At 55.5% G+C, this 26,618-nt stretch overlaps 1 protein-coding gene across 1 annotated transcript in view; it reads left to right on the forward strand.

Moving 5' to 3' along the window:
• The window catches only part of MVB12B (multivesicular body subunit 12B), a 194,042-nt gene extending 167,624 nt beyond the window's left edge, over positions 1–26,418 (forward strand). Inside the window, exons 8-10 of the mRNA XM_045469366.1 lie at positions 2,143–2,198; positions 4,769–4,828; positions 22,693–26,418. Coding sequence (XP_045325322.1) covers positions 2,143–2,198; positions 4,769–4,828; positions 22,693–22,779 — 203 coding nt within the window. The 3' untranslated portion in view covers positions 22,780–26,418. The remainder of the gene's footprint in view (positions 1–2,142; positions 2,199–4,768; positions 4,829–22,692) is intronic.
• The last annotated feature ends 200 nt before the right edge of the window (positions 26,419–26,618 follow it).

Raw genomic sequence — 26,618 nt, forward strand, 5'->3', positions numbered from 1 at the left:
CTTGGGATGGCCAGTGAGCAGGGAGGCCTGGGGAAGGGCGGGTCTGACTGAACTATTCTCGCACACACCCACTTCCTGGCCCGGGGTCGATCAGGAGGAGCTCGTAGAAGGGCCACCTGGAGACTTAGGGAGAGCATGATAATGGTCGTCAAAACCTTGAAGAGGCCCTGGTCTGGAAGAGGCAGATGTGTTCTCAGAAATTCCATTTAAGCCTAATGGAAGGGTCAGAGGCTTTGAGTCACTGCTTGCTACCTGTGTACCCTCAGCAGGACGCAGTCTGTGACATGATGGCAAGTGCTAAGTGCTACGTGCCCACCCGCCTCTGTGGCACTGAGGAGGGGGCAGGGGGTCAGGGGTCAGAGAGCCATCGGGGGTGAACCTTGGCTCACAGCCGGAGTTGGGAAGATGGTGGCAGTTGCTGGGTAGGGATCGTGGCCTCTTCTTAGATTTTGGGTGGGACCCCGTCCTGTCCTCTAGAAAGTACGTGGCCTTTCAGGGGTCATCTGTTCACTGATGGGTTTTCGCGGCTATACACAAGCATGCACGCATATGTGCGCCGATGTCACCTGTCACGTCCGAATGTGTGACGTACTGCGGAAGATGACTGTGGGCTTCTTCCCATCACCCTTTCTGGGAAAGTGTCACACTGCTCTTGGCCCTTAGCTGGAGCTCCTCCAGGCAGCCCCAGCGGCTTGCGGGGACCCCACAATGGGACAAGCCCCCCCCGCCCCGACCATGGAAGTCTCTATCTGAGCCAGGGGGCAGGGGAACAAGTCTCGCACAGCAACCTTAGAAAGAAAGGAAGCTTCCGGCGGTGCGGCAGCTGGGGCCAGCTGTGCTATTTCCTTTTCTTCAGACTTCCCAGAGAAGGCTTCATTCTTTTCCTCTCCAAAATAAATTACGAACATAGAGTAAAATGATCCTCTTGGCGATCAGACCTCTTTGACTCTGTCCCAGACTTCTCTCTTTTTCTCCTGCTTTTCTTCTTTCCGCTCCCGCGACTCTTCCTCCTTAGGTCTGAAAGAAACTGCCACCTGTATGCCAGGGAAGCCCCATTTGGATGCTGGGGGAAGCCGCTTCCCAGGGAGCCCACTCACCACGTCTTCTCCACGTCCTCCTCCTCGGCCACAGTGTGCCTCAGGGCCATTGCCGGCAGGGCCGGGGGGAGGGAACCGCACCACAGACCCTGGTGTTTCTGTTTGCTTGGGACCCATTCCCATTCTGCTGTCCCCTGAAGACAGCAGTCCATCTAAAAAAGCCCAGGCCCGGGGCGCCTGGGTGGCTCAGTCGGTTAAGCGGCCGACTTCGGCTCAGGTCATGATCTCACAGTCCGTGAGTTCGAGCCCCGCGTCGGGCTCTGTGCTGACAGCTCAGAGCCTGGAGCCTGTTTTGGGTTCTGTGTCTCCCTCTCTCTGACCCTCCCCCGTTCATGCTCTGTCTCTCTCTGTCTCAAAAATAAATAAACGTTAAAAAAAAAAAAAAAAAAAGTTTAATAAATAAATAAATAAATAAAAATAAAAATAAAAATAAAAAAATAAAAAAGCCCAGGCCCAGGGGACGGAGGCTGAACCATGGTGGCCACGCTGCCCCCACCCTTCTCCATGCCGGGCACCACACATGCCTTCAGTGCACACGCACCCTTCCTCACAGGCCCTGCCATCCTCCTTTTAAAATGTAACTTAAGCTCCCTGAAACCCACAGGCAGGATTCAAACCTAGTCTTTCTGATGCCTAAGTCACTCTTTCCTCCAAGCTGGACCTTTCCCGTGGGCCCGGCAGCCTGGACGGTTGTGTCACTCTCAGCTGAGAGAACGTCCGCTGCCCACCTCGCAGAGCACAGCTGTGTCCCCTCCCTGCCTGCCTGAGCCTCTGTTCCTGCTGCCAGCCCCTTGGTGGCCCCCGCTGCTTATAGATCAGAGGCCTGACTCCTAGGTGGCCTCTAGGCCCTTCTTTGCCCCCACGGCTCTGGTCTGTGCCTCTGTGTGGTGCTCCGGGGGTGTGTGAGGTGTTGGCCTTCTGCACCGGGTGTGTGTCCTAGGTGCAGGGGTGGTACCTGTGCCCGCGTCAGCTTGTACTTCGTCAGCATCTCAAGTCCCTGAACGTCACCGGTGTCTGCAATGCCGTTTCCTCTCTTCTTTTGCAGCAATGGATGGTGTGCCTTTTATGATCTCAGAGAAGTTTTCTTGTGTTCCAGAAAGTGTAAGTGTTCTGCATGATCTCCCTTCTGTCCTGTCACCCCCAGCCCGCCTGCGTTCCCTCTGCTCATCACACAGGGCCCCCCCCCCGGCAGCCCTCACACCCCGGTCCTCCCTCGTGTTGTCCCAACTCCCTCTCTGGGCCCCTTCAGCTACGGCTGCACGTAGCAGGTGCTCAGAGAGTTAGGGAAAAGCAGGCACGAGGGGCGGGGAAGGAGTGAGGCAGACAAGCGGAAAAACTCAGATTCGGCCATGGCCAAGCCTTTTTTTTTTTTTTTTCCCCCCAAATGTGACCATAAATTGGGCTCATTGTGAATGTTCTTGGTTTCCAAGCTCAACTTCTTAAATTTTTTTTAAAACGTTTATTCATTTTTGAGAGAGGGAGGGACAGAGGGTCCGAAGGTCAGGACAGCGCAGAGCCCGATGTGGAGCTCAAACTCGGAAACTAGGAGATCACGACCTGAGCTGAAGTCGGATGCTTAACCGACTGAGCCACCCAGGCGCCCCCAGGTTCGACTTCATTTTTGGTTTTTTTTATTTAACCGTGACGACATTTTACAGAAAGAAGACTGCCTGGTTTTTTCATGGTCATTGCCGGATGCTGCGATAACCACACTCTCTGCTCTGGATTGGAGGGAGGCCTCGGAATGGCAGGGCCGGCCGGCTAGTGTGTGTGCCTGCGGCTGTGCTCTCCCGCTCACTGTGGGCCCCCAGGAACCCCATGCTATGCACCGGCCAGCTGGGGCCCCTGAGCTATCTCTGATGACAGGGGGCCTGAGGGGGCTGGTTGGGGGCCTGAAGGCCCGATCCCAGACTGAGGAGCCCACCCCATCTGGCACTCCTGGGACCCTGTCAGATGGTGCCCCCCACGTTGGGTGCAGAGCCCCGCCCTCAACTGTTACAGGCCTGGCCCGTGCAGGCTCGATAGACTTGTTTCAGGGCTTTTAAAATCCGTTTTGCAGAACTTTGCTTCGAGCAGCTAATAACCGTGAGGGCCCCAGTTTGGGCACCAGCTAAAGAATCCTTCAGTGTATTTCTTGGATCCAGCTTAAAACCACCCGGCTTGCGATTTGACCTGCTCTGTAGTTTCCATTTTCATGAAATATAATAGGCCTCCTCTGAACCCTTCTGGTAAGCAGCTTAATCTTGAAAAATGCTCGTGACGTGACATGCGGAGCATGAGTAACTTCAGCCGACGCCACTTGGCCGCGTTGCCATGGCAACGCTGGCGCCTCTCCCGCCCCGCTCCCTCGGAGAGGCTGTTCTGTCCTGCGCACCGGCTCCAATCGGGAAAGTTTAGTGGGGCAGTTAGAGCCTAATGATGCAACAGCTGGACCTCTGCTGGATGGCGGGCAAGCAGCCCCGTTCTTGCCACTCGGGCTGGCAGCGGGAGAGAGCCAGGCTGTTTTGTGGCTACTGGCAGCACAGCCCCGGGAGCGGAGTGCCGACTTCCGTGGCCCTGCCCCAAGATCGCCCTCGCCAGCTCGCTGCTGCCCGGCGCTGCCGACTCAGCACGTGCCCGAGGCCCGGTGGCTTGGGCCAAGCCCCGTGCCACACACCCCCTGTGCTCTGTCCTTTAACCTCCCCCGGCAGCCCAGCCAGGACGGCCCCGCCACCCTGCTCCGAACAGGAGAGGAAGCCCCACCTCTGGGCTGTGGCTGGGAACCACGAAGGCCTGGGCTTTTGTCTGAGACTCCGGTTTCACCTGTTAGTCCCAGCTGCCTGTTTTCGGCCCCCACCCCCTTGGGAATATGAAATGCCCGATGTGCCCAGAGAGGGCTCAGAGCAGGGGCCCCAGGGACCAGGTCCCTTCTCACCATGCGTTCAGCCCAGACTTCTCCAGGCTTCCAGCTGACTCTTGTTGCCATGTGCATTTGATTTTTCATGTTGTCTGTTGAAAAGCCAGCGTTCTCAGAAAAAGTTCCCATCTTCATGAACTTCTAGAAACGCCCATTAAAATGCAGTGTTACCAGTTTTCACCACGACTGGTCATTTCTCATTTCTCAAATGATAATTGACGGGCACGTCCTTCATTCCCCTTGCATTTCCAGAGGCCTAGAACTCCCTCCGGCTCCTTCCCTGGATGTCAAGGAGTCTCAGACAAGAGACTGACCATCCTGCCTCCTGGAACTGCTTAGACCCATCCCACCACGTAGATGGAGCAGTCAGGGTGGCATGTGGTGAAGCCCTGTGCCCCTCCGGCCCCCCAGCTGTGGAAGGAGCAAACCGGCTTTTGACACGGGCGTGGAGAAGAGGCAGAAGTGATCAGTGACAGTCACTGTCTTTTAGGAGGGCTGTGACCTTGCTGGGTGCTGTCGACAGATGACCAGGCAGGGTCCCTGCCAGCAGGGGCCAGCCCTGTTGTCGACCAGGTTTTCTGCAATATGTACTCCCGTCGCTCACCCCTGTACCCTCAGTGATCACTAGAGTCCTGGTGGGTTTCCACTGAAAGAGAATAGAGAAAACGCTAGATCACATAGGGTGGTTTGAGATGTCACCGTCGTCATGCATAAAAGCGAATGTGAAACAGCATTTTCCAGCCGTTTAAAAGGATGCCTTGATCTGTGTTTACAGATGCAGCCCTTTGATCTCTTGGGAATCACCATCAAATCTCTGGCAGAAATTGAAAAAGAGGTAAGCAAGCTGCCAGAGTTGGGGGCAGGTGGGGCCCGGGTCTGCGGTCCCAGGATCTGGCGGGGGTGGGGGGGGTACCCAGGTGTGGGGGGGCCTCCAAGGAAAACACTTCCGTGTCGCTCAGATTTATTCCTTAGAAAAAGAAACTCACTTTTAACGTGTTTTTTGCTTCAAATCACATATGACCAACACCTCCTTGTGTTCTCTAAGCCGGAAGGTTTTAAGTGACAGATGAAACCATTCGGGCCTCAATGTTTTAAAATGCTTCCGTTTTTAAAAGGTGGAGGTTGGGGGATAGGCCCGGAGTCTCCTTTCCCTCTCCTCCTCCTGCTTATTTGTCATGAGGAGGGGTTTGGGGAAACATCCAAGGAGCCTCTTCCAGGTTTAGAGCAAGGATCAGGATACATTCCGTTGTGCCTGATAAGCGAGGCCCCATTTGGCCGCCTGGTTCCACATGGTTTGGATGTTTTCCTAATAAAAAAGAAAGAAATCCAAGACTCCAGCCCACGTGACAACTCTGAGGAATGAGAGCCGAGAGGAGGGAAGGAGCCTGGGGTCAGACCCGCCGGTCAGTGTTTTCCCTGTTTGCGTAAGACATCACTGGAGCGTGTGTGTCGTCTCTTATGTGTAGACGGTCGTTAGGCAGAGTCACATGCTTGCATCCGGCTCTCCTCTGAGAGGCACATTTGTCTCCAAGATGGAAATGGTAGAACCATTTCAATATTCTCAGTTCCTTTGGGTTTTCTCCTGTATACCCAGCTAGCAGAAGCAGGTTGCATTATTGAAAGATGGCTGAAATCAAGGAAAATTGAATCAATGTAGTACAACAAATTTCTAAAGCTGTCATAGCAAAAACAAGACAAAAAAAGTCCCCCTTTGTCTTTGATTCTCACTAAATCATAAAAACCAACCTGATTGTCATCTATAGATTTGGGGGGAGGGGGCGGGTGCTGGGCAGTGAACTTGGGGAAAAGAATGGCTGGCCACCACATTGGAGATACACAGGCTCCGTGTATATACGTGGGGCCCCGTGCACCCCCTTCTCAAAAGCAAGCAGCCCCCAGACGGTTCTGCCCGCCGCCTGTTCGCAAACCGCCTTCGCCTGGGGCCCTGCGCAGGGTGGCACCGGTGAGCGTGTGCAGAAGGTGGCTCACTCTTTCAAGGTGGCTTTCAAGGTGGCTCACTCTGGCTGCAGGGATAAATCAGGGGCACGGCCTGTGACCCCTTTAGGACGGACAAGGTCACACAGACGTCTCACCCGGCTCCACGCTGACCCGGGGCAAGCGGTCCCCTCTCTGTTTGAAGCTGGGATAACAGTAGAAGGCACGTCATGGGGTTTTCAGGAACACTTCACGAATCTATGCGAACGCAAGCACCTGGCACCACGGACGGGGCTGAGGGTGCAGAGGTGTTGTGTGCTGGACCAAGGAGGCAGCGTCTGAATGTCGTGTTTTCTCCTGCCTCGGGCCTCCTGTGCCACAGCCATAGCCCCCTTTATTTCAGCACCTGCTCTGTGCTCACCTTCAGCTCGGGGCTGTACGTACATTCCCACTGGTTCCCACCCCCAGAAATTGAGACTCTGGAGGTGAAGGGTCTTGCCCAAGATTGAGACCCAGCAGTTACACTCCAAACCCTGCCCCTTATGACTTAAAGTCTGTGGTTTCACATCCCTTGAAGGGGCTGATGGGGACAACGGCGCAAGGGAGGCCGGTCGACCTGACCCTGGCTGGGCCCGTGAGTCACCGGGAAGGGGTCAAGTAGGCGGAGCCTGTGTGAGGCTCGGTGCGGGTGGCAGAAACCACCAGAAACCTGAATTCTCATGCTGAGGACGAAAATCTGACCCAAACATGTGTCTTGTTAGAAGGCGTTGTCTTGATGTCCGGTGCTCTGAGCAGAGGCTGGCGGGGGAAGAAAGAGTTCTGGACTCTGCCGCCCCGGGCTTAGATCTGAGCAGCGCCACTTAGCTGTTCTCAACCTCCGTCTTCCCCCCTGTAAACTGGGAGAGTAATAAAAAATCCTCACTGCCAGCACTTACGGGGTTTGACCGAGATAGTCGTGTACAGGGCTTAGGACGATGCCCAGCATGCGGCTGCCGTGGCCTCAGTCACGCTGGTTGTGACTCTTCCCTATTAGCGTCCACAGGAAGGGGGGGCGAGCAGCGTAAATCCATCCCGTGTCAGCACGGCACGCCGCTCTGCCGCTGGAGGCTAAGCAGTGACGTCCCGCGTGACCACGCCAAGCTTGATTTCTTGTTTAAGTGATGGGTTAAAAATACTCGTCTGTGTTCTGCGTTGAAGGAGATTAAAGTGGAGTTAAAATGAGGGGAGATGGGGGAGGTTGGAAACGTTAAATAGGATATAAAACCGTCGCAAACACCACCACAGTCAAGAATGCTGTGGTTTTTTTCGTTTAATCTGAGGATTTAGAAGTTACTTAACCCAGGCCATCCGCGTGCATTTCATGGTGATTAGTATGTTGATATCACACTCTGGTGAACGGGCTGCTGCTTTGGCAACAATGGCAGAGACTTTTCTCCATAAACAATCATGAACTTGCTGCTCTTCGCCCCTGAACTAAGCATAGCTCACGGAGTCGGAGGCCGAGGAGAGAAGCTGGGCCCACAGCCCCCTGGCCCCGGCTCTCGGCTCCGAGGGTTGGGCCTGCGTCGCTGGGTGTCCCTTTGGTCAGGATGATTTTGCAGCTTCCCATTCCTGGCACACCTGGCTGCCCCTGGGGGCTGCAGGGTGGGGGCTGCCTGGCAGAGGACTTGGCTTTGCTCGTTGTGTCATACTTTACACTGGTAAGCCACACCCCTTGCCCACAGAAAGCCAGGAGACACCCTTTGGGTTCGGGGCGGACACGTGACCCGAGCCGCCTCTCTGCCCATCCTGAATACCTCCCCGATCCCTTGGGCTCCTAAGCAGCAGGGAGAGGCCGGCATCCATGGAGGCTGCCGTGTGCTGTCCTCCTTCACTCTCCACACCCCGTGCAGACAGGTGCTGTTGCCCCCGTGCAGAGCTGAAACCTGGGCTCGGTGGTCCCAGCCGTAAAGGAAGTTCCAGTGCAGTCCCTGATGGCAACACGTCGTTCTGTCTGTCCAGAACCGGGGTGGGTCTGCTTTCCTGCTGACCTTAACTTTACGTACCCTGCTCTGCCTGGGGGTGTTTCTGAATTTAAGCCTGTGCCCTATCGCCATCATTTGGCCGCAGGGATAGTTCACTCCATGAAGGACCCCCCTCACCCTGTCAGCTTTGAGCTGGGTGGTTAGGGACCAAAGGGAATACCCCAGCAGCCAGCGCAAGCAGGGACCCGCAGTGCGCCCCAGCCTGCCACACCCGAGAAGCACCCCAGTAAGCGATGGAGAGAGACCAGGTGTCACCCCAGTTGTGAGTGGGCAGTGCACCTCCAGCCCCCCCTCCCCCCAGAAGCAGGCGAGCTTCAGGGAAAGTGTGACGCTGGGCCCTGGCCAGGCCAGCAGGAAGACGCATGAGGCCCCCCCCGGCAGTGTGGCTAACAGTGTGGACTAGAGCCACCCGCCACGTTGGTGGGCAGATACCGGGTGTTTGCAGGGACGTATGTGGACCGTGTACACGGTGGAGGCAACATGGTAGGGTGGAGAGGGCACAGTTTGTGAGTTTGGATACCTGGGGTAGCATGCCAAATCTTTGCATCAACGTGACCCTGGGGCAGGTCCCCTGGCTTCCCCCACCCCAGCCCGAGCTCTGGTCCCGCGTCCGTGGTGATTGTGGCGTATGCAGCACTTGGTTAAGTTTCTTGAAAGACCCCCAAGAATGGTCATGTTTAAGGTCGTGGCTAAAACCTGTGTAGATGCCATCGAGCAGAAATGGGGGGGGGGAGGGGGCGGAATTCTTCGCAAACAGGAAACCTGCACGACTCAGAACTACTCTCAGCTGTGGGTGTTGACAGTGGACAAAGTGGTGCTTACTAAAGAAATTCTCACTTGAGTGCCATCACTCTCCTGGTGCTCAGTGGTGACACCAGCCTCCTTCCTGCCCAGCCTGTTGTCCAGCAGCCATATTCCCTGCCGTCCACATCCGTCCCCGGCCGGGAGCAGGACCTCTGCCGTGTAAATTAGTCCAAAGCATGAGAAAGTGAGTTGTTGCTCCTCTCCCCTCAGCCACAGGAGGTGATCGGTGGCAGTGATGGGGAGGTTTTCTGGCCCAGGCCCCTCCCCCATGGGGCTGAGCAGCAGGAGAGTGGTGGTGGCCCCGGGGGACCGTGTCCCAGTGAAAGCCTTACTGTCCTTCCTGCTGCCCGGACAAAAGGTTGTCTCTGTTCAGGAGTCAGGAAAAGTGTAATTTTGCAGCCAATCCCTGTGATGAAGCATCTTCTCTCGGAGAAGATGGACATATAAATATTCTCCGTCTCTGCTGCTCTTTATGTCCCTTGTAAGCAGTTGACCCACCTCACCATCTGATGGATTCCCCGTCACAGCCAGGCAGATGCGTCCCAGCTCCACAGTCCAGGCAGCAGCCCCTAAAATGATCCCGGTGTCTCTGTTCCCCTTACCATTACTCTGCATCCTTCCTCCCCACCCACTGCCCCACCTGCCCCGTGGCCCTGGCCATCCCCAGTCTCGCCCCTCCAGCAGACCCTCCAGCCCTCATCTCAAGGAATAACGGCCAAGAGACAGTGGCCTTGATTGTACATTTCACGCTGCATGCATAACAACCTGCAAGCCTTTGACAACTAGGAGCCAGCAATTCCTATGATGAAGTGGCATCCAGCACCCATCCTGCCTTCCAGCTCAGTGCAAAGCCATTTCCCCACCTGCCGCCGACATCCCGCAGGAAACCACGATGCTCACCCTCCCTTCAGTGGGCGCCACACTGAAAACTGAGCACGAGGGAAGCTTTATCAGCCCACCGTGCTTCCTTGTAGGGCGCACAGCCTCCATTTTCACCCGACTTTAAAGCTGAAAGACACGGGAGAGTCTAATTAGTAAAGGGACGATCTAATATTAATCACTCCCTTAAAATTGACAAGGGAGGCAGTTCATTTAACCACTTAATTGCTACAGGTTTTTATGGGCTGCTGTCTGCAGACGTATTTAATGAAGAAGTTATAAATCTAAGGGAGCTTAAAATTTTAATTTTATACCTAAATATTTTCCTTGTTCTCATGTTTGTAGTCAACCCTCAAGAGTGTAGTCACGTGGAATGTTCTTTAAATGAACATATTTGCTAACTGGCGTCATTTCAGTTTTTAAAACATTGGTTCCAGCAATTAGGCATTTTTCTCAGTTCCCAAATGACTAGAGAAATTCGTCTTGATTATAATTGCTCTTAGCCACGCATATCTAATTTGTGTCTTTTTAAGTGTTAATTAGTAAACAGTTTGAGCTGACATCTTTATGTGTTTGTGTGTTGAAAAATGGGGCTCATTGCTTATTTAGCTTGGGGCCGATTCCACTAGCATTTACGTCACGACATTGAGGTGAAATTAATGGAAACACGTGTGGCAGCGCAAGGTAAAAAGAATTTTCGAATTCAACTTTTGGGCATCCACTTTGCACGGGCTTCTTGAGGCCCCTTCGAGTAGATTTGGGACCTGCGTACGTGGGAAGAAAGCGAGGCGGAAGATTTTTGTGTCAATAATGAAATGGCAGAGTCCCAATTTTATAAAAGCAAAATGTTCATGTCCCAGCACAATTGTTCATTCTTTCTACTTTTGGAAAGCTTTCATTGTGCTTATTAACGGTAAAGGATTTTGTGGAGGGAGAGGTTGCAAACTCTGTGGTGTGGTCCCTTTGCACCATCTAGTGGTCAGGTCTGGAACTGCAACAGGAAATAAGCTGCCTTCTGTCTAGATGGAAGGTTTTCACCCCCCAGAATCTTTTTATTTCTCCGTGAGGAAGCGGATACGTTTTGGGAAAGAAATTTTCCTGATTTACTTATTAAATAAAATTTAGTTAAATAAACAGAAGTTAGCCTGTTCTTCCTCCCTTTTTCATTATTGCACAGAGCTGCCACCCACATTCTTACTGAGTTGAGATAATTCCAGCCCCAAACAAAGAAACCTAATAAATTAGTTTAATGGTTGGCTTTTCTGAAGGCTCACGAGAAGTGTTAGGCTTCTTCTGAAATATGGGACGTAGCTTGGGGACCGCCACTTCATAGACTCTCCAGGAGTCTGACCACAAAGCTTAAGAACCAGTTTGAGGCCACAGACGAGATTAGTTCCCTCCCCCATTAATTGTAGCAGATGTCTTGGACAGTTGATCATCTTAAGCAGCTACCCTGCCAGTCAGAATCCGTTTTTTAATGTTTAGGGTGTTCCCCTTGAGTTCAAAGGTAGGTCGTACATGTTTATAAAACTGCAAACATCACAGAAACACGTAAAGTAAAAGGTGGACGCACACGCGTGAGGTAGGCTCACACCGTGCGTGATCCTCGGTACCTGGCTTTGTACTTGGCACAACCTTCCACATCATTCTGCACAGACCTACCTCATTCTTTTTAATGACTACATGTGGTTCCCTTTTATGATTATGCCATAATTTATTTAAGCAATCCACTATTGATTGACTTTTGAGTTGTTTCCAATTATTCACTCTTACGCTGCTGCAGTATATTTCTTTGTACGTGTGTCTTTTCTCCCCTGGGTCTTTCTTTAGAAGAATATATATTACCAATTTGTCTTCCAAAAAGGGTGTGCGCATTGAAACCTCCCCACTCCACCCCGTAGTGTATCAGGGGGTACCTGCCCCCCCCCACATTCTCTAACTATAGCTGAGCAGTACCAGGATTTAAAGGTGAACATTCTTTCGTATGGTTATTGCGTATTTGTAGTTATTTTGTGAATCTCTTCTGTTTGTGCCCTTGCCCAATTTTTTTCTGTTGGCTTAATTTTTTTTTTTCATTAGTTTTTAAGAATTCTTTATGCCCTTGGGACACCGGGGCGGCTCAGTCAGTTGAGTGTCCAACTCTTGATTTCAGCTCAGGTCTTGATCCCAGGGTTGTGGGATCGAGCCCCACATCAGGCTCCGCACAGAGCCTGCTTGGGAGTCTCTCCCTCTCCCTCTCTCTCAAATAAAATTAAAAAATAAGGAATTCTTCGTGTTCTTTATAACCACTTTCTGTCATATGTTCAAACACACAGTTTAACTGGTGGTTTTTCTTCTTGTTAATGATGTGCTCTGCCACATAATAGTTTTCATTTTTCATGGGCACTTTTGTCTTTGTTTTAATGTTTTATTTATTTTGGGTTTTGTGTCATAGTCAGATTATAAAAATAATCAGTCCTATTTTCTTCCACTCTCGTATTTTAATATATTAAAATACTAAATTCTTTTCAACAACTTAATCCATCTGAAATTTATCAGAAGATAAGAATAAGGACCAGCTTTATTTTCTCCTATAGCATTAGCCAATTTTCTGAATACTGATTGCTTTCTTCGGTGAATTTTTTTTTTGAGAGAGTGAGCGAGCGAGCGAGCAAAAGAGAATGCAAGCAGGGGAGAGGGACAGAGGGAGAGGAAGAGAGAGAATCTCAAGAATCTTAAGCAGGCTCTGTGCTGGCAGAGCCGGACACAGGGCTCGATCTCACAACCATGAGATCCTGACCTGAGCTAAAATCAAGAGTCAGATGCTTAACCAACTGAGCGACCCAGGCGCGCCCCCCCCCCCCCCCCCACTCCAGTGAATTTTAAATCCTGGCTTCCTCCTGTTGTTTCGTTATGTAAGCGGATCAGTGGACCTTCCTTTTGACTCCGTTCTTTTTATATTATTGCCACCCGTGTTCTGAATCTTATAACTTTATAATAAGCTTTAATATATGATAGAGTTTTCCCTTTATGACCCCCAAATGGTCCTAATTATATTCACGTGCTTGTTCTTCCAACTTAACTTTAGAATCTTTGGTGGGGCGGGGGAGGTTCCAAAAACTCTGTTCTAGTGTTTAACTGAATTCACTACGTAGATGAACGGAGGAGTGATTGGCGTTTTAGATGAAGAGGCTCCATCCAGAGAGCAGAGTAGAACAGTTGTTCTTTGTAGAGATCCTGCACGCTTCTTTCTGGGTCATTCCAGGTGTTTTACGTTTTTGTGGCTCTTGTGAATGGCTCTTTCCTTACATTTTATTTCCCCGACATTTGTGTATCAAGAAGCTGCTGGCTTCTCACCAGCTTCTTCTGTTGTCTCTGCTGGTTTTTCAGCTGCTTTCCTCTGGTGTCCCTGTCCCTGGCAGGCAGTTGTCACCTGCGAATACCCATGAGGCCTCCTTCCCTGGGTCTGTCCCTTCTCCTGCAGGCCTCTGCTAGGGACCTCGGCCACCGGGCCTCCTTGTCTTACCTGTGGGTTAACAGAAGTTTCTAATTTCAACAACCCATAATGCTGCTTGCTGTGGCTTGCTCGTATAGACGTCTTTTTTTTTTTTTTTAATCTTGTTAAAGAATTAGCCGTCTATTTCTGCTTTTCTCAATGTTTTTTACCAGGAATGGATGGTGGCTTTTGATAAATGTCTTTTAATCATCTATTGAGATGATCATATATTTTCTCTACAGCATATTAATATGCTGGATTATGTTCATAGAGTTCCTAATTCTGAGAGTCTCCGCGCCCCCAGCCGCCACCGCCCCTTTGGTTCCGCAGGCAGCGTTGTCCCCCCGCCCCGCCCCCCACAGCAGCGTCCTCTCCCATAGCATTTCCCCCACCCCCACCCCAGCCCACCTAGCAGCAGCCACGACCCAGACTGCTCCCACAGGGGCCCGAGGCATTCATCGCAGAAGTAAGAGAAGCAGGCTGAGCCCATGGAAATGAAGCTGACGCGGAGAGAGCGTTCAGCAGACAGAATCACCTGTCCCGGTTGCCCCCGTGGGGTGTATGCTTGTTCAAACTGAGGTCAAGGTGAATACGTGGTCTCCTGCCAAGTCCTTCACGAAAGGATTTTCCTCTCCATGGTTTGAGAACTCTCATCCCCCACGTTTTAAAGTAATCTCCCCCTCCCCCCAAACCGAACTCTTACAAGGTTGCCCGTCATGTAGGTAAAAAGCATGAAGACAGAAAGATCAGGGAGAGCACTTTCCCAGAGCGACCGCACAGCCTCTCGTTTTCCAGTGCTAGAAAGTGGTATTGTTTTAAATACTTCCTACGAGTCACTTAGGAGGGGAGAAAGCCTGGGGAGGGAAAACGCAAATAGCTGCTTTTTTAGGTAAGATACGGGTGAACCCTGAAATGCTGGCCCAGTGAGGGGGAAGTCCCCACGGCTGCCCGCAGACACAGAAATGGCATTTTCAGCAGCAAAGGCACGGTCCTTCCACGGCAGAGCAGACAGGCTGGTCACACAGGCGCCCACCAGGCCACCAGCCCTGCGGTGAGGCAGGGAAGGGGCAGGGACGTAAGACGCCTTCTGTGTCCTTGTTAATCACACAGCAACCCTCGGTTCCACCACAAAATGTGCTCTTCCCCCATTTTCCTGAAAATCGCATGGCCTTCTCAGTCTTTCATTTTCATACTTGTAATAGTCATGGCTACAAGAATTATTTCACTTTCTTGCTTCCTTTGTCCCCATCACCCCCACACACTCACAAAATCAATCACAGCGATAACACAGCAGTTGTCACTGCCTGGCTGGGCAGTTTGTAGGGAGGGGTGGGGAGTGTGGCAAACCGGAAAATGCATGTTTCTTGAAAAGCAGCAGCCTGCAGTCACAAAAACGAACATCCAGAGTTGCCGTAGCCCCCGTTTGTCTAGTAAAAGGTGGAAAATGTTGGCATTTTATGCATTCTCTCAACTTCTCAGTGTTTATTTTTAAACACCCCACGAGCCAATAATGTGTGAACCTCCAGCTTGTACACAGTGTGCGCACAGAGATACCAACACAAATCACACTTAGACTCATAATCTTGCGTTCACAGGGGTGGTGTGGACAAGCACCAGGCTCAGGACTTTACACGCATGAGTTAAATACCACATGATAGGGTGCATCCCACCATCCTGCTCAGAGAGCTGTAGGAATTCAGAAAACCCACACTGGACTGACTGCTGCTTCCACAAAGGACTGAAAATCAGAATGACCTCTGACCTGCCTGAGAATATAGCCCCTAAGCTACCTACCTTCTCTCCTTTGCCCTAGGCTGTTCCCAGAGACCTGCTCTGTCCCTTTACTCACCCATCCTATTCCATCCATCCACCCATCTATCCATTCTTCATCCACCCACCCAGCCACCCATCCATCCACCCACCCACCTCTTCTGGGCCACAACCTCCCCAGGCTCTGAGGCTACAGAAATGGCTCTGGCCCGTCCTGACCGTGCACCGAGAGATATGGGAAGTGTTGTGGAGGCCCAGGGGTTGTGATGAATTCTCCCCAGGGGAGAAGGGAACATGTCTCAGAACAAGTGCCCCTTTAGCTGGGCCCTTAAGGACAGTAGGGTTTAGCTGTTCACGGGAGACAGTGTCCCAATGTTCAGAAAGGCACAAAGGTATGACTGGGCCCCGGCCCATTCAGGACTTGCTGCTGGGCAGTGGGGGAGGAGAGGTCCAAGAGCTTTCATGGGGAAAGGTCTCAGCAGAAACCATTCAAACCTCACTCCGAAAGAGGGGGGATCCTGGGGCTGTGTGATGGGGCAGGGATATGGGAGTTAATGTTCCACTCTTCAGGGCTCTCCGGCGCTCCTCCTCCTCCGTCGGCGTCCAGCCGGAAGGTGCTTTGTGAGCTGAGGGTGCCTCTGGAGTGGGGGGCTCTCCTGGCACTGAGCCCAGGGAGGCAGGCTGCTTAGGGCAGTGAGTGGATACCACCATCCCCTCCTGGGAGTCCCAGGCTTAGAGCGGGAAAGGGGGGAGGTCTGGGTGCGGAGGATGAAAGGGATCTGGATGCCCCAGAGTGGAAAGATGCAAGGGCTGAATCAGTGGAAGGCTGTACATTAATGAATTCAGCAGCTGCTTTCAGAGCCCCCCTCGGGCTGGTACTGTGCCGGGTACAGTGCCCAGGCAGACATGGCTCCTGCTGGAGCAGGTGCATCTTGGAGGGGTTCTTCTTCAGACCATCATTTAGGAGAGACGCAGCAATGGGCCTGGGTGGGCTCAGGGCCCCGACTTGGGGCTGCTCCTCTCTCAGAGCCCAGGAACCCAACAGGAAAGCCAGAACAGACACAGAAGTGGCTTCCCCAAGGGCTTGTGGGAGCCGCGCGGACCCCTCTGTGGAGTTGATGTGGGACCAGAGCATCTATACCCGACCATGGTGGTGGTTAAAAATGCCTCCCTGCAGCACCCCAAGCCCTGGTGGCATCAGAAAGGCTGCTCAGCCTCTCAGAGCCCCTGTTTGCTCACCTTTACTGGAAAGACAGCAATACCAGCTTCCTGGGACACAAGGATTTGGTCCCAGCTCGCTGACTCGGGACGTGGTAGCTCTTGCCGCACCCATCACCTTACTAGTGACCACAGGGGTCACGGTTGTAATCCATGAGCCCTGAGCTCCAGGCCCGTTCTCCAGCTCTAGGGTGTTCTAGAACCTCAAGAATGGGGAGGGAAGTCCTGGTATCCCCACCCTCCCCTGTGCCCTCAGGCCGCACGAGGACAGCCCTCCTCCAGGTAAAGCAGTTCCACGTGCTTGTCGAGACCCCAGCGCTTCCCCTGCCTTCCCCCAGTTTTTCGGAGATCTCTGTAGAACCATAGTCTGAGTGCAAAACAAGGACTCCCACGGGAGGAAAAATAAGAGACCACAAAGTGTCACAAGCCTTGGGCTTGGTTCTCAGTCTCTCCTTCAGGAGCTCGAAGGGGTGGACATATTCGGATTAGCTGGACAGGCCTCCCCGGTACCCAGACCAGCTGCCCTATGGGGACGTGAGGCCCTTCTGTGCCCGCTCCTCACAGGGGCACTGGCTTTGACCTCGCACGGGGGGCTGGGTGCCAGCAGCCAGGCTTCTGGAGACAGAAGGAGACTCAAGCCCTTCAGTGAGGGGTAGAGGCTTCCATCGCTGATGTTCTAAGAGGGGTTGAACCGTGGGCACCAAGAGCGAAGGCCTGGGCTGTGAGGAACGAGAGCAGATGCCAGGACAGGCTTGGGAGGGCAGGGCCACTAAGAACCTCATCCACCTTCCTGTCCGTACGGGGCCAGGCCCGTGTGAACGAGCCTTAAGTGAACCGGACTTCCTGTTGGCCTGAATCTTGGCCCCTGCACTTCTCCTCCACCCGCCTTCACCTGGCCAGGCCTCCGAGGCCCAGCCTGGCCCCTCCGGGCCTGTTCTCGGTGCACCCTTCCAGCTCTTCCACGATCCACCCCAGTGCCAACTTACACTGGCTCGTCGGTTCACATTCGCCAGTCTGCCCCCACCTCCGAACTGCACCTGCACGAGAGGAGGGTGCAGACGCTTGTCTGACGCCAGTTGCCCCACCAGCCCTGCACCTGTCCGTAGGGGCCACTGGGGGCCTGGTCCAGCTTTGCCCTGTCTCTCTCTGGACCTTTGGGAAGTCTGATCCTCCCCTGGGCCTCAGCTTCCATATCTGCACTACTCAGGCACTAGAAATAATCCCTTACTATCTTTTCTCCTCTGGAGCCTCTGATTTGGTCATTACTGGATTCCGGGAGGAAGGGTATATACTTGCCCTTTTTTCCCTCCGCAGATCTTCCTCAACTTACAATGGGGCTTTCCTCCCAGTAAATCCGTTGTGAGCTGAAAACACCGTGCGTGGAAAATGCACTTAGTACGCTTCACTTACCGAACATCCTGGCTTAGCCTGGCCTACCTTAAACTCCCAGGACACACACAGTAGCCCACAGTTGGGCAGAAGCATCTAACACAAAGCCTGTGTTGCAATAAGCTGTTGACGATCTCCTGCAATTTGTTGGATACTGTACTGAAAGTGACACGCAAGATGGTTGTATGGGGACAGCATGGCCGTCAGCGTATCGGTTGCTGAGCCCCGTGGCTGAGGGGGCTGCCGGGGAGCTCTAGCTGCCAAACATCAGACGCCAGGACGGGCTTGGGAGGAGTTTCGTTCAGCACATCACTGGCTTTTGTGCCTTCTTAACGTCAAAAACATCCAAGTCGAAACATCGACATCATAAAGCGGGGACTGTATTATATTCGGTAAAAGTTTTCAGGCAGTGATTCTCCACCTGCCTAACCAGTAAGATCTCCTGGTGCTTCTGGAAAATGCTGATGCTGTCAGGCCAGGCCAGTTAAACCAGAACCGCCCCACCGGGGGCAGGGCCCGGGGATCGGTGGCTTTGGTTAAAAACCTTCTTGATTCTGATGCATCAGGAGGACTGGTTTTTTCATTCTCAGCGTGCTTTCACACGAATTGTCCCTGGTGCTTCTCACATCTCTGTGACCAGGTGAGGGTTTGATCGCCTCCTTTCTGCCAGCGAGGCTGCAGCTAGAAGCCAAGGTCGGCATGTCCCATTTACCAGGATGATGCCCTTGCTATGGCAAAAGGCTTTTGGAAGCTGGGGCGCACGCACTGTAGCTAGAGAGGCCCGATGCCTCAGCTGCAAGGTCTCCCAGACAGAGGCACACGGTGCCTGGGCCCCCAGAAAGCCCCAAAGAGAGCCCCTGACAGTGACGTCTCTTTTCCTGGAGAGACCGACAGGCCCGGGTGCTGTGATGGCCTGTGTCCACCAGAGGGCGCCATGACCTGGCGCTGCTCAGCTGGGCTCTCTGCTCTGCGAACCCAAATGCTTTTTAATTGAAAATTTTTTTAATTCAAAAAGGATTTGCTGTTTGTACGCGAGTGCAGGTTTTCCTTATGCAGGAGACTAATGTCTTGAGTAAACAGATCCGGGCCCAAATCCACCTTCAAAGGTACTCGCTGTTTGCCCAAGGGAGTGAAAGACCTTCCAGAAGCGGCCCTAGTCTCTTGGGCAAACACTTTGGGGCCAGCAATCCCCGGCAGAAGACAGTGTCTGTGGGAAGGGTTATCCGCAGCCTAAGGGGGATTATGTCTGGGGACATATGTTGAAATTTCATTTGGGGAGTTAGAGAAAACAAGAGGTGGGGGGGAGTAATGCTTTTCTCCAGCCAAGATAACCTAAAAAGGGAAAGCTCCCAAGGGTAGGATTGGGGTGGGGGGGTGGGGGGGGTGCGGGGACAGCAATCTGTGCGCTGTGCCAGGAGCCCTGGCCCGCTGCTGAGGGGAGGGGCGCGCGCGGGTTGTGAATCAGGAAAAGGCAGTGTGTGCACCCGGGACGACGTCTTCGTTCTCGAGGTGCCTTCCGTCCGCTGCCCCAGGCGGACACCTCCCAGGCGTGGCCCTAGAGCGGCTAGAGTGAGGCCTCTCCTGAGCCTTGCCATCTCGGCCCTCTGCCTACCCGCACCCACACCCATTCCCACGTCCCGCTTTTGGGTCACAGAATTGCCTGAGCTAGTCCCCAGAACAGCAGCAGGCCGCCTGGCAGTTGGGTGACAATGTAGGATCCTGGGCTCCACCCCGGACCTTCAGAGTCAGGACATGCGTTCTACCAGGACCTCCAGGGGATCTACATGTGTTCAGGGTTCATCAGCCTGCTAGTCTCTTGCTCTGGGTGCCCTCTCTCCCCGCCCCTGAGGGGTAACCACGCTGGCCAGTCCACACTGGCACCTTGGCCCACCCAGAACTGCTCCTACGGAGGCCACTAGGTGTTTTCAACCACCCCAGCCCCGGCCCGTGCCGCTCTGGCGCTCATGCCTGCCCTCTGCTCCCCTCGCGGACCCACACCTCCGGGTCCCCCACCCCCACGTGCAGGGCCCGTCCTCATCTTCTGACCCTGTGTGCTTCTCTTGAAGCATCTCCACATCTGTCACTCCAGCTGCCCTTCCCCCCGAGTGCTTCTAATCCCCGACCTTTTATCCCTGGTTCCACGTCTCCCCAGCCGGGCTCCTTCCCTTCGGTGCTGCTGGGGACCACCCTCGGCCACTGGCCGAAATGCACTCCTGCCCCTCCTCCTGTGTTGCCCCCTTTGGTTAATGGCGCTGGCACGCACATGCTCTGGCCCCGTGCCCAGCACCGGGCGGAGGTGGTGGGTGCTGGTGGAGTCGAGGAGGGAACCTTCCCTGTTGTGATGCACGCGAGCAGCCACCAGGTGGCGGTATTGTCCCAGGCTTCGCCCAAAGGCGGCCTTGTCCCGGGCTGCTCTGCTGGGCCAGCCTCCTGGGGCAGGAGTCCAGCCACGGCCTGGGCCCTGGTCATCAGGGAGCCCAAACGCGAGCGGGTTGGGAGCTGCTTTAATAGGTTTTTCAAAGTAGCCAACAGATGTGTAGTGAGTGCCTGCTTGGTGCCAGGGCCGTACAGGCCCCTAACCTGCTGTAGCTCACGCCGTCTTCCCAGTTGGCCCTGGGAGTAGATTGTGACCCCACTGACTTTTGTGAGGTTTAACTGACATATATACCACGAGCTTCAGGTGTCCAACATAACGAACCCATATTTATATAGACGGCAAAATAATCACAATGAGTCAACATCTGTCACCATGGTGACAAATTTTTGTGATGAGAACCTTTAAGATTTATTCTTAGCAACTTCCAAATAAGCAACACAGGATCAACCATAGTCGCCATGCTGTGTGTCACATCTCCTTGACTTATCTTACAACTGGAATTTGTACCTTTTGACCCCCTTCGCCCATCCACACGCCCTCCCCTGGCGAGTACCGGTCCGTTCTCTGTACCTGTTAAGTATGGGGTGTTGTGTTTTGTTTCGTTTTGTTTTCTAGATTGCACAGATCAGTGAGGTCACATGGTATCTTTCTCTGACTTATTTCACTTCACACGATGCCCCCAGGGTCCAGCCCTGCTGTTGCAAACGGCAAGATTTCGTTTTTTTTTTTTTGTTTTTTTTTTTTTTTACGGCTGAATCCTATCCCGTGGCACATATACGCCACATCCGTATCCCTTCATCTGTCAGCGGCCACGGAGGCGGTCTCTGGCGTGGCTGCTCTAGATGGTGCTGCCGTGGACGTGGTGCTGCAGGTATCTCGCTGAGTTAGAGTGAAGTGGGATCGCCGAGGCCTAGGGGAGTCCTAGGTTCAGGGTTCTCGGGGTCTTCCAGGTGGCGGCACCAGTTTGTGTTCCCAGCAGGGCACAAGGGTTCCCTTTTCTCCACAGCCTCGCCAGCTCTTTCTTTTTAATATTTATTTTGGGGACAACGGGAGAGAGAGAATCCCGAGCAGGCCCCGCGCCCTCCGCACAGAGCCCGACGCGGGGCTCGAACCGGCAAACCGTGAGATACCGTCTGAGCCGAAATCAAGAGTCAGAGGAGCCTCAACCGACCGAGCCACCCAAGCACCCCAGCACTTATTTCTTAACGTGACCCCACTTTAGAGACAGGTTCACTAAGGTTCAGAGAGGGGCAGAGACCTGCCTGAGGTCACCCTCCAAAGCCCTTCCCTCTCGCCCCTTCTGGCAACAGACCTTTGTAGGGACCACAGTCACAGCTGCGGCATAGGCCCTGTGGCTCCGGGCTCAGGAGCCACTCGAGGCTATTCAACACAGGGATAGGATGGGGCCAGTGCAGATCTGTGTCCGTCTGTCCTGGGTCAGCCTTGGGGGCCCTTCGGCAGGGGTGGCCTGCTGGACTGCCTACCCACCATTTCTACTTGAGGGAAAAAGCCTCAGAGGTCTGCTCCCCCTCATTCAGGACTGACGCCTAAAGCCGTCAGCACTTAGCTGTTCTCTGTGCAGTGGGCAGTCACTTGGGGGCAGGGGGCCAGGCCAGGCTTCCTGTCAGCCTCCCCAGTGTCCCCGAGGAAATAGCCTCAGCTGGTGGCCAAGTTCAGCCAGGACAACTCCACTTTGCTCTGTTTTACACAGACAAGCCCTTTTTTAGGGCAGTTCTGCTCAGAAGTGTTTAGATGTTATTTAAAATGTTTAACAGGGGCGCCTGGGTGGCTCAGTTAAGCCCCATCCTCAGCTCAGGTCATAAGCTCACAGTTTTTGAGTTCGAGCCCCGCATAGGGCTCTCTGCTGTCAGCATGGAACCTGCTTCAGATCCTCTGTCTTCCTCTCTCTCTCTGGCCCTCCCCTGCTTGCTCTCTCAAAAATAAACATTTAAAAAATAAAATGTTTAACGACCACTGACCTGATCCAAACTCCTCACTCCTAAACTCCTAGGACCACACGGCTGCCTTGGCACATAACGGGCCGGGCCGCTCGCCACAGGCCCACTCCCAGCCTCTGAAGCTCAGGCCGGCAGGCCCGTGTCTGCTGGAGGGCACTCCTCACCTGTGTCTGCTCTTCTGCCTGGCACACCCCCCCCCATTTCGATGCCCACCAGGTCTTCGGGGGAACCATGGGGGCTCCCCATCCCCCAGCAGAAGTTCTTGCCTCTCTGAGTCTCCATTAGACTCCGAGCCCACCTATACGTGCTCCTGGGATCTAGGGTCAGGTAAGCTTCCGTCTTAAGCATGAGGTGGCACAGGGCACAGATGTGCCCCTCCGGGTGCCACCCTGGCCCAGGCTGGGTCGCCGGTGTGGGCGCTGCCCCCCGGGAGCCTCGGCTTTCATCAGCTAACCAGGACAGTCACCCACCCTCCAGGGAGCAGCTCTGGGAACTCAGAGAGGTACACGGACGTGTGGGGTGCTGCCCCTTCCCGGCACCGCTTGGGTGTGTCAGCAGCCGTGCCCGGAGAACACGGAGTCAGAGGGCCCCTGGGCAGTTGCGGGATGGGGTGTACCTCGCGCGACCCTCTCCTGCAGGCAGCCTGGCCCGGGGGCAGCGCGTGGCTTCGGGCGCTGCAGCCCCTGGACCAGGACTCCGTCCTCACACCCTGGGCGGCCAGAGCGCGGTCTGCGCACACGCACGCACGCTGGCACCACGCGTGGGCGCACGCTCGGCAAGGTGGCACCGGGGCCTCCGCGGGCTGGGCCGAGGCCTCCCTGCGGCCTCCTCGCGCACTGACCACGCTTCTCTGTCCGCTCCCTCCCGCAGTATGAGTACAGCTTCCGCACGGAGCAGAGCGCCGCGGCCCGGCTCCCGCCCAGCCCCACGCGGTGTCAGCAGATCCCCCAGTCCTGAGGCCCGGCCGCCACCCCGCCCCCTCGGGGAGAAGACGCAGCCGCCCGACTACTGAGCGCCCCTCCCTCGCCCAGTCCAGTCCCTCCTGCCCGCCCTCACCGCCCCCCCACCCCCCGGGGGCTCGCCTGGGAGACTCCGGGCGGCTGAGCGGTTACCTCCTCGGCCATCGGCTTGCCTGACGGGACACCCCCGCCTCCCCGGGGACACTGTTCATAATCTCGACTAATCTGTGTTTGCTGTAGTGACCAGCAGCTCCTGGCGTGTCTGTGTGACGACCAGCCTCCTACACGCGACCCCACCCACCGCGGGAGCCACCCGAGGGCCCCGCGCAATTGCGGAGCTTCCCGGTGACCCGCTGGCTCCCTGTCCTCCTGACTGTTGCCTGCCGCTAAGCTCGCACGTTCCTCCTGGAAGCCTGAGGCGGGTGGCAGCGGGGCACAGCCCCCCGCGCCCCAGAACTGGCAGCGACAAGCGCCCTGAGCGTTTCACGGCAACCCTGAGGACTCGAGGGAGGAAGGAGCCGGCGGCCCCCGAGCGGCCCCAGGCCCCACCGGTGGCCACCCCTTCACACTCGGCCCCCAACCGACACACTGGACACGCAGAGGTCGGGGCGCAGCCGCCCGGCTGCCCCCACAGAGGACGTCCCCGCTGGGCGAGAAGGCCGAGGGACCTGGTGCTTGCTTGGAGGGGAGTTTTGCTGCCCGGGACACTGTGCTCACCCACCACCCGCCCTGTTCCTCCCAAAGGGCTCATCTCTGCAACGCCCACGTGCCCTGACCCAGAGACGGCCCCTCCCTGGGCTGCGGGAAAGAGACCCCGTGGGCTGGTGTCCAGCCGCAGAGGGACGCGGGAACGTGGTCACCCAGCTTCGCAGAGCCAGGCTGCATCTCGATGGGGTCTGCCCACAGCAGGAGTCGTTTGTAAAAGTCCGTCTGAGCCAGGTCACCGAACTGGGGCCATGACTGGCCAGTGGCCACACTGGCATCTCCCACAATGCCGGCTGCCAAGTTCAGCCCCACACGGTTTGCCATGAGAACAGGGCTGCAGCCACCCCTGGGGGGCTCAGGCCCCCACCTCGACGGCCTGCCTGGTCTAGTTACCAGGGTCTGTCTCGATTCTACAGAATGTTGGGATCTCCCACCTCGGAGGTCACTAGAGGGCAGGAGCTTTGGACGGGAGGCTTGACGTGCATGGGGGGGGGGGGGGCGAGGGAGGGAGTGGTGGGAGCAGGCTGAGGCCTGGAGAGCAGGGAGGTGCCCCCCCCCCCATGAAGGTAGCACAGGAGAGCCACAGCCAAGGACGCTCCCTGCCTGCCCGTAGCTCCTGGGATGGCACATGGTGGCTGGGGCAGAACTGGCCAACAGTGTGGATGGTGGCCGCCGGCTCAGAGGTGGGGGTGGGGCAAAAATACCTCCTGTACCTGCCCTCAGCAACGCCAGCTCCAGAACCTCTACCCTCACCGCTGTCGCCCCGGATCTTCAAGGCGATACCTCCTGATTTCTGTGCATTAGAGAAGTGGGCACCTCTCCCTCCCTCCGCCCAGACCCGGGACGTCCCTGGTGGAGCTGGCCTTCCTGTGCCTCCCACACAGCAAAGCGGCAGGAAAATGCAGGCAGTGTGTGGAACCCCCGGGGTCCAGGAAGCCAAGGGCTATGGTGCTCACCCAGGAAGGAGAGAGCTTCGAACTGGTCTCAGATGTACACGCCGAGATCAGCTAGTTGCGTTTCTGGGGAAACTGGAGAAGTCCCGTGGGGCCCAGAGAACCTGTGTCTCCTGCTGCCTTTTGGACGGGTGGCCGGTCCAAAACCAAGTGACCTGCGTGACCCCAAGCCCAACACAGAGGGGCGACCAATCCCTTCTGTACCGTTCACTTGGTGCCTGCGCTTTGTTCACGGCCTGACTGGAAGATTACCCTCTGACAGGCGGCACCCAGCAGCCCTTCTCCCTTGACCGACAGCCAGGGGTTTTAGCGGCTCTCAGGGCCAAAGACGACCACGTGGGAGGCCAAGCATGGGTGCAAGAAGGCGGAGCTGGGCAGGGAGGGTGACTGTCCCCCCCCCCAACTCCGGGGCCATCCTGCAGTTACGGGATGGGGCTGCGGGGCCACCAGGAAGAGGCCAGACCGGTGTGGATGCAGGCGGCCTGGGGTGACGACCTCCACTGCATGGTAGACATAAGCTACGTGTAACGGTGACTGAACGTCACCCTAAACCATTAGGACAATTAGGCAGTAACCGTGTTAGGGAAAGGTTGACGTCTGTGGTAGATTTTAGGCTGCTCCCAGCCCTCTTTGCCTCTTGGGGGGATAGGGGGGGGGGCGCGTGCAGACAGCAGGACAGCCTGGACCCCTGGCACACCACTGGAACAGAGGGACTTTTTCTTTCTGGGAGGGCGCATTGCCTCACAAACCCTGTGACCACCCAGGCAGGGAAGGACAAGGGTTCTCGGAAGTGTGAAGGGCAGGGGCCAGGCCCTCCGTCCCCCAGCACTCCCCGCCGCTCCCCCAGAGACCAACGAGAGCACAGGCTTCCCTGCTGCCTTCTCTCTTCCATCTGAAAATCCACTCTCTCTCCAAAACCCTTGGAAAGGGCATAGTGGTAATAGGGGGTAAGTAGATTGCGACGTGTTCATTTGCAAATTTTTATCAAGGCTTTTCCTGCCCCGAGTCCCGGAACCAATATGGGCCACATGCCCCTGCCACCTGGAGAGCTGGGACCAGGTCAGGACCCCCGCCCGCCCCGGCTTCCTTGCTGGCAGTTCTGACCTCTGCACAGTTGGCCACCAGGAGCCCCTGACATTTGCTTCCCCACCCCCCACCCCCCGTGCTGTTCAGAACGGCAGCGCGGCAGGCGACAAGGACTAACACATACTAAGCACCTGCTCCGTGCCAGGCAGTGGCACATTTCTCCTCTTTAAGCACATTTTCTCCCGTTTTTCTCCCTTGAAAAACACCCAGAAATGGATGTTCGTTGCTCCCGGTTAGAGACGAAGAAGCGGAGACCAGTCCGCGGCACAAAGCTGGCAGGTGGCAGAGACCGGATTTGGGCCCGAGGCTCGTCGGACCCCAGAGCCACTGTGCCGGCTGGTCCAGCATAAGCACACGCCTCACAGCCCCTTTTGGTTCCGGTCCCGTAACGGACCTCCCAGCGCCGCCAGCCACGCTGGTTCCCGCGCGACAGCGTCGCCGCTGCGCCATGGTGCTCGGCAGGGGGCGAGAGCCCAGCTGCCCCCTCGCTCCACCCCGACGACGAGGGCTCCCCTGAGATCCCGGGAGCCCGAGAGCAAAGCAGGGCCTCGACCCGGCAGCCGCGTGCCCACGGGGGTGCGGGGCCGAGCTCTGACTCCGCCCACTGCCCGCCCTGCCGCCGGGGCCTGGAGGCGGCGGCCCCTCCTCCTTCGCCCGTCCGGATGCCGCCCCACAGCGGCCGTCACCGCCAGGAGACGGGGCTTCTGTTCTCCCCGCGACAGGTGTGTGGGCTGCCATGGGACGCTGGGGCCACGGCCGGGCCGCTGTGCCCTCGCCATGGGAACGACGTCCTTACCGTATTTATTTGAGGTGACTCTGTACTTGGCGAAGGGAAGTTTCACTGTGTGATTGTCTGTCTTAATATAATTTGTTAAATAAACGTTTTAACCTTTTCCCGGGCTTGCTGCTGTGGCGCTACCTGAGCGAGGTCGGCGTCCCTCGGGGAGGCTCCAGCATCTTCCCCGGCTCCTTCCAGATGCTGGCTGGAGGGGGGCGGGGGGGCAGACAGCCACCGCCCGGCCTTCCCACCCGCTAGAAAGAAGCCATGGGCTTCTCTGCCCGTTTAGTTTAGAGACCTGGTTACGAACCGGAG

This window comes from Leopardus geoffroyi, chromosome D4 (assembly GCF_018350155.1).
Source record: "Leopardus geoffroyi isolate Oge1 chromosome D4, O.geoffroyi_Oge1_pat1.0, whole genome shotgun sequence".
NCBI lineage: Eukaryota > Metazoa > Chordata > Mammalia > Carnivora > Felidae > Leopardus > Leopardus geoffroyi.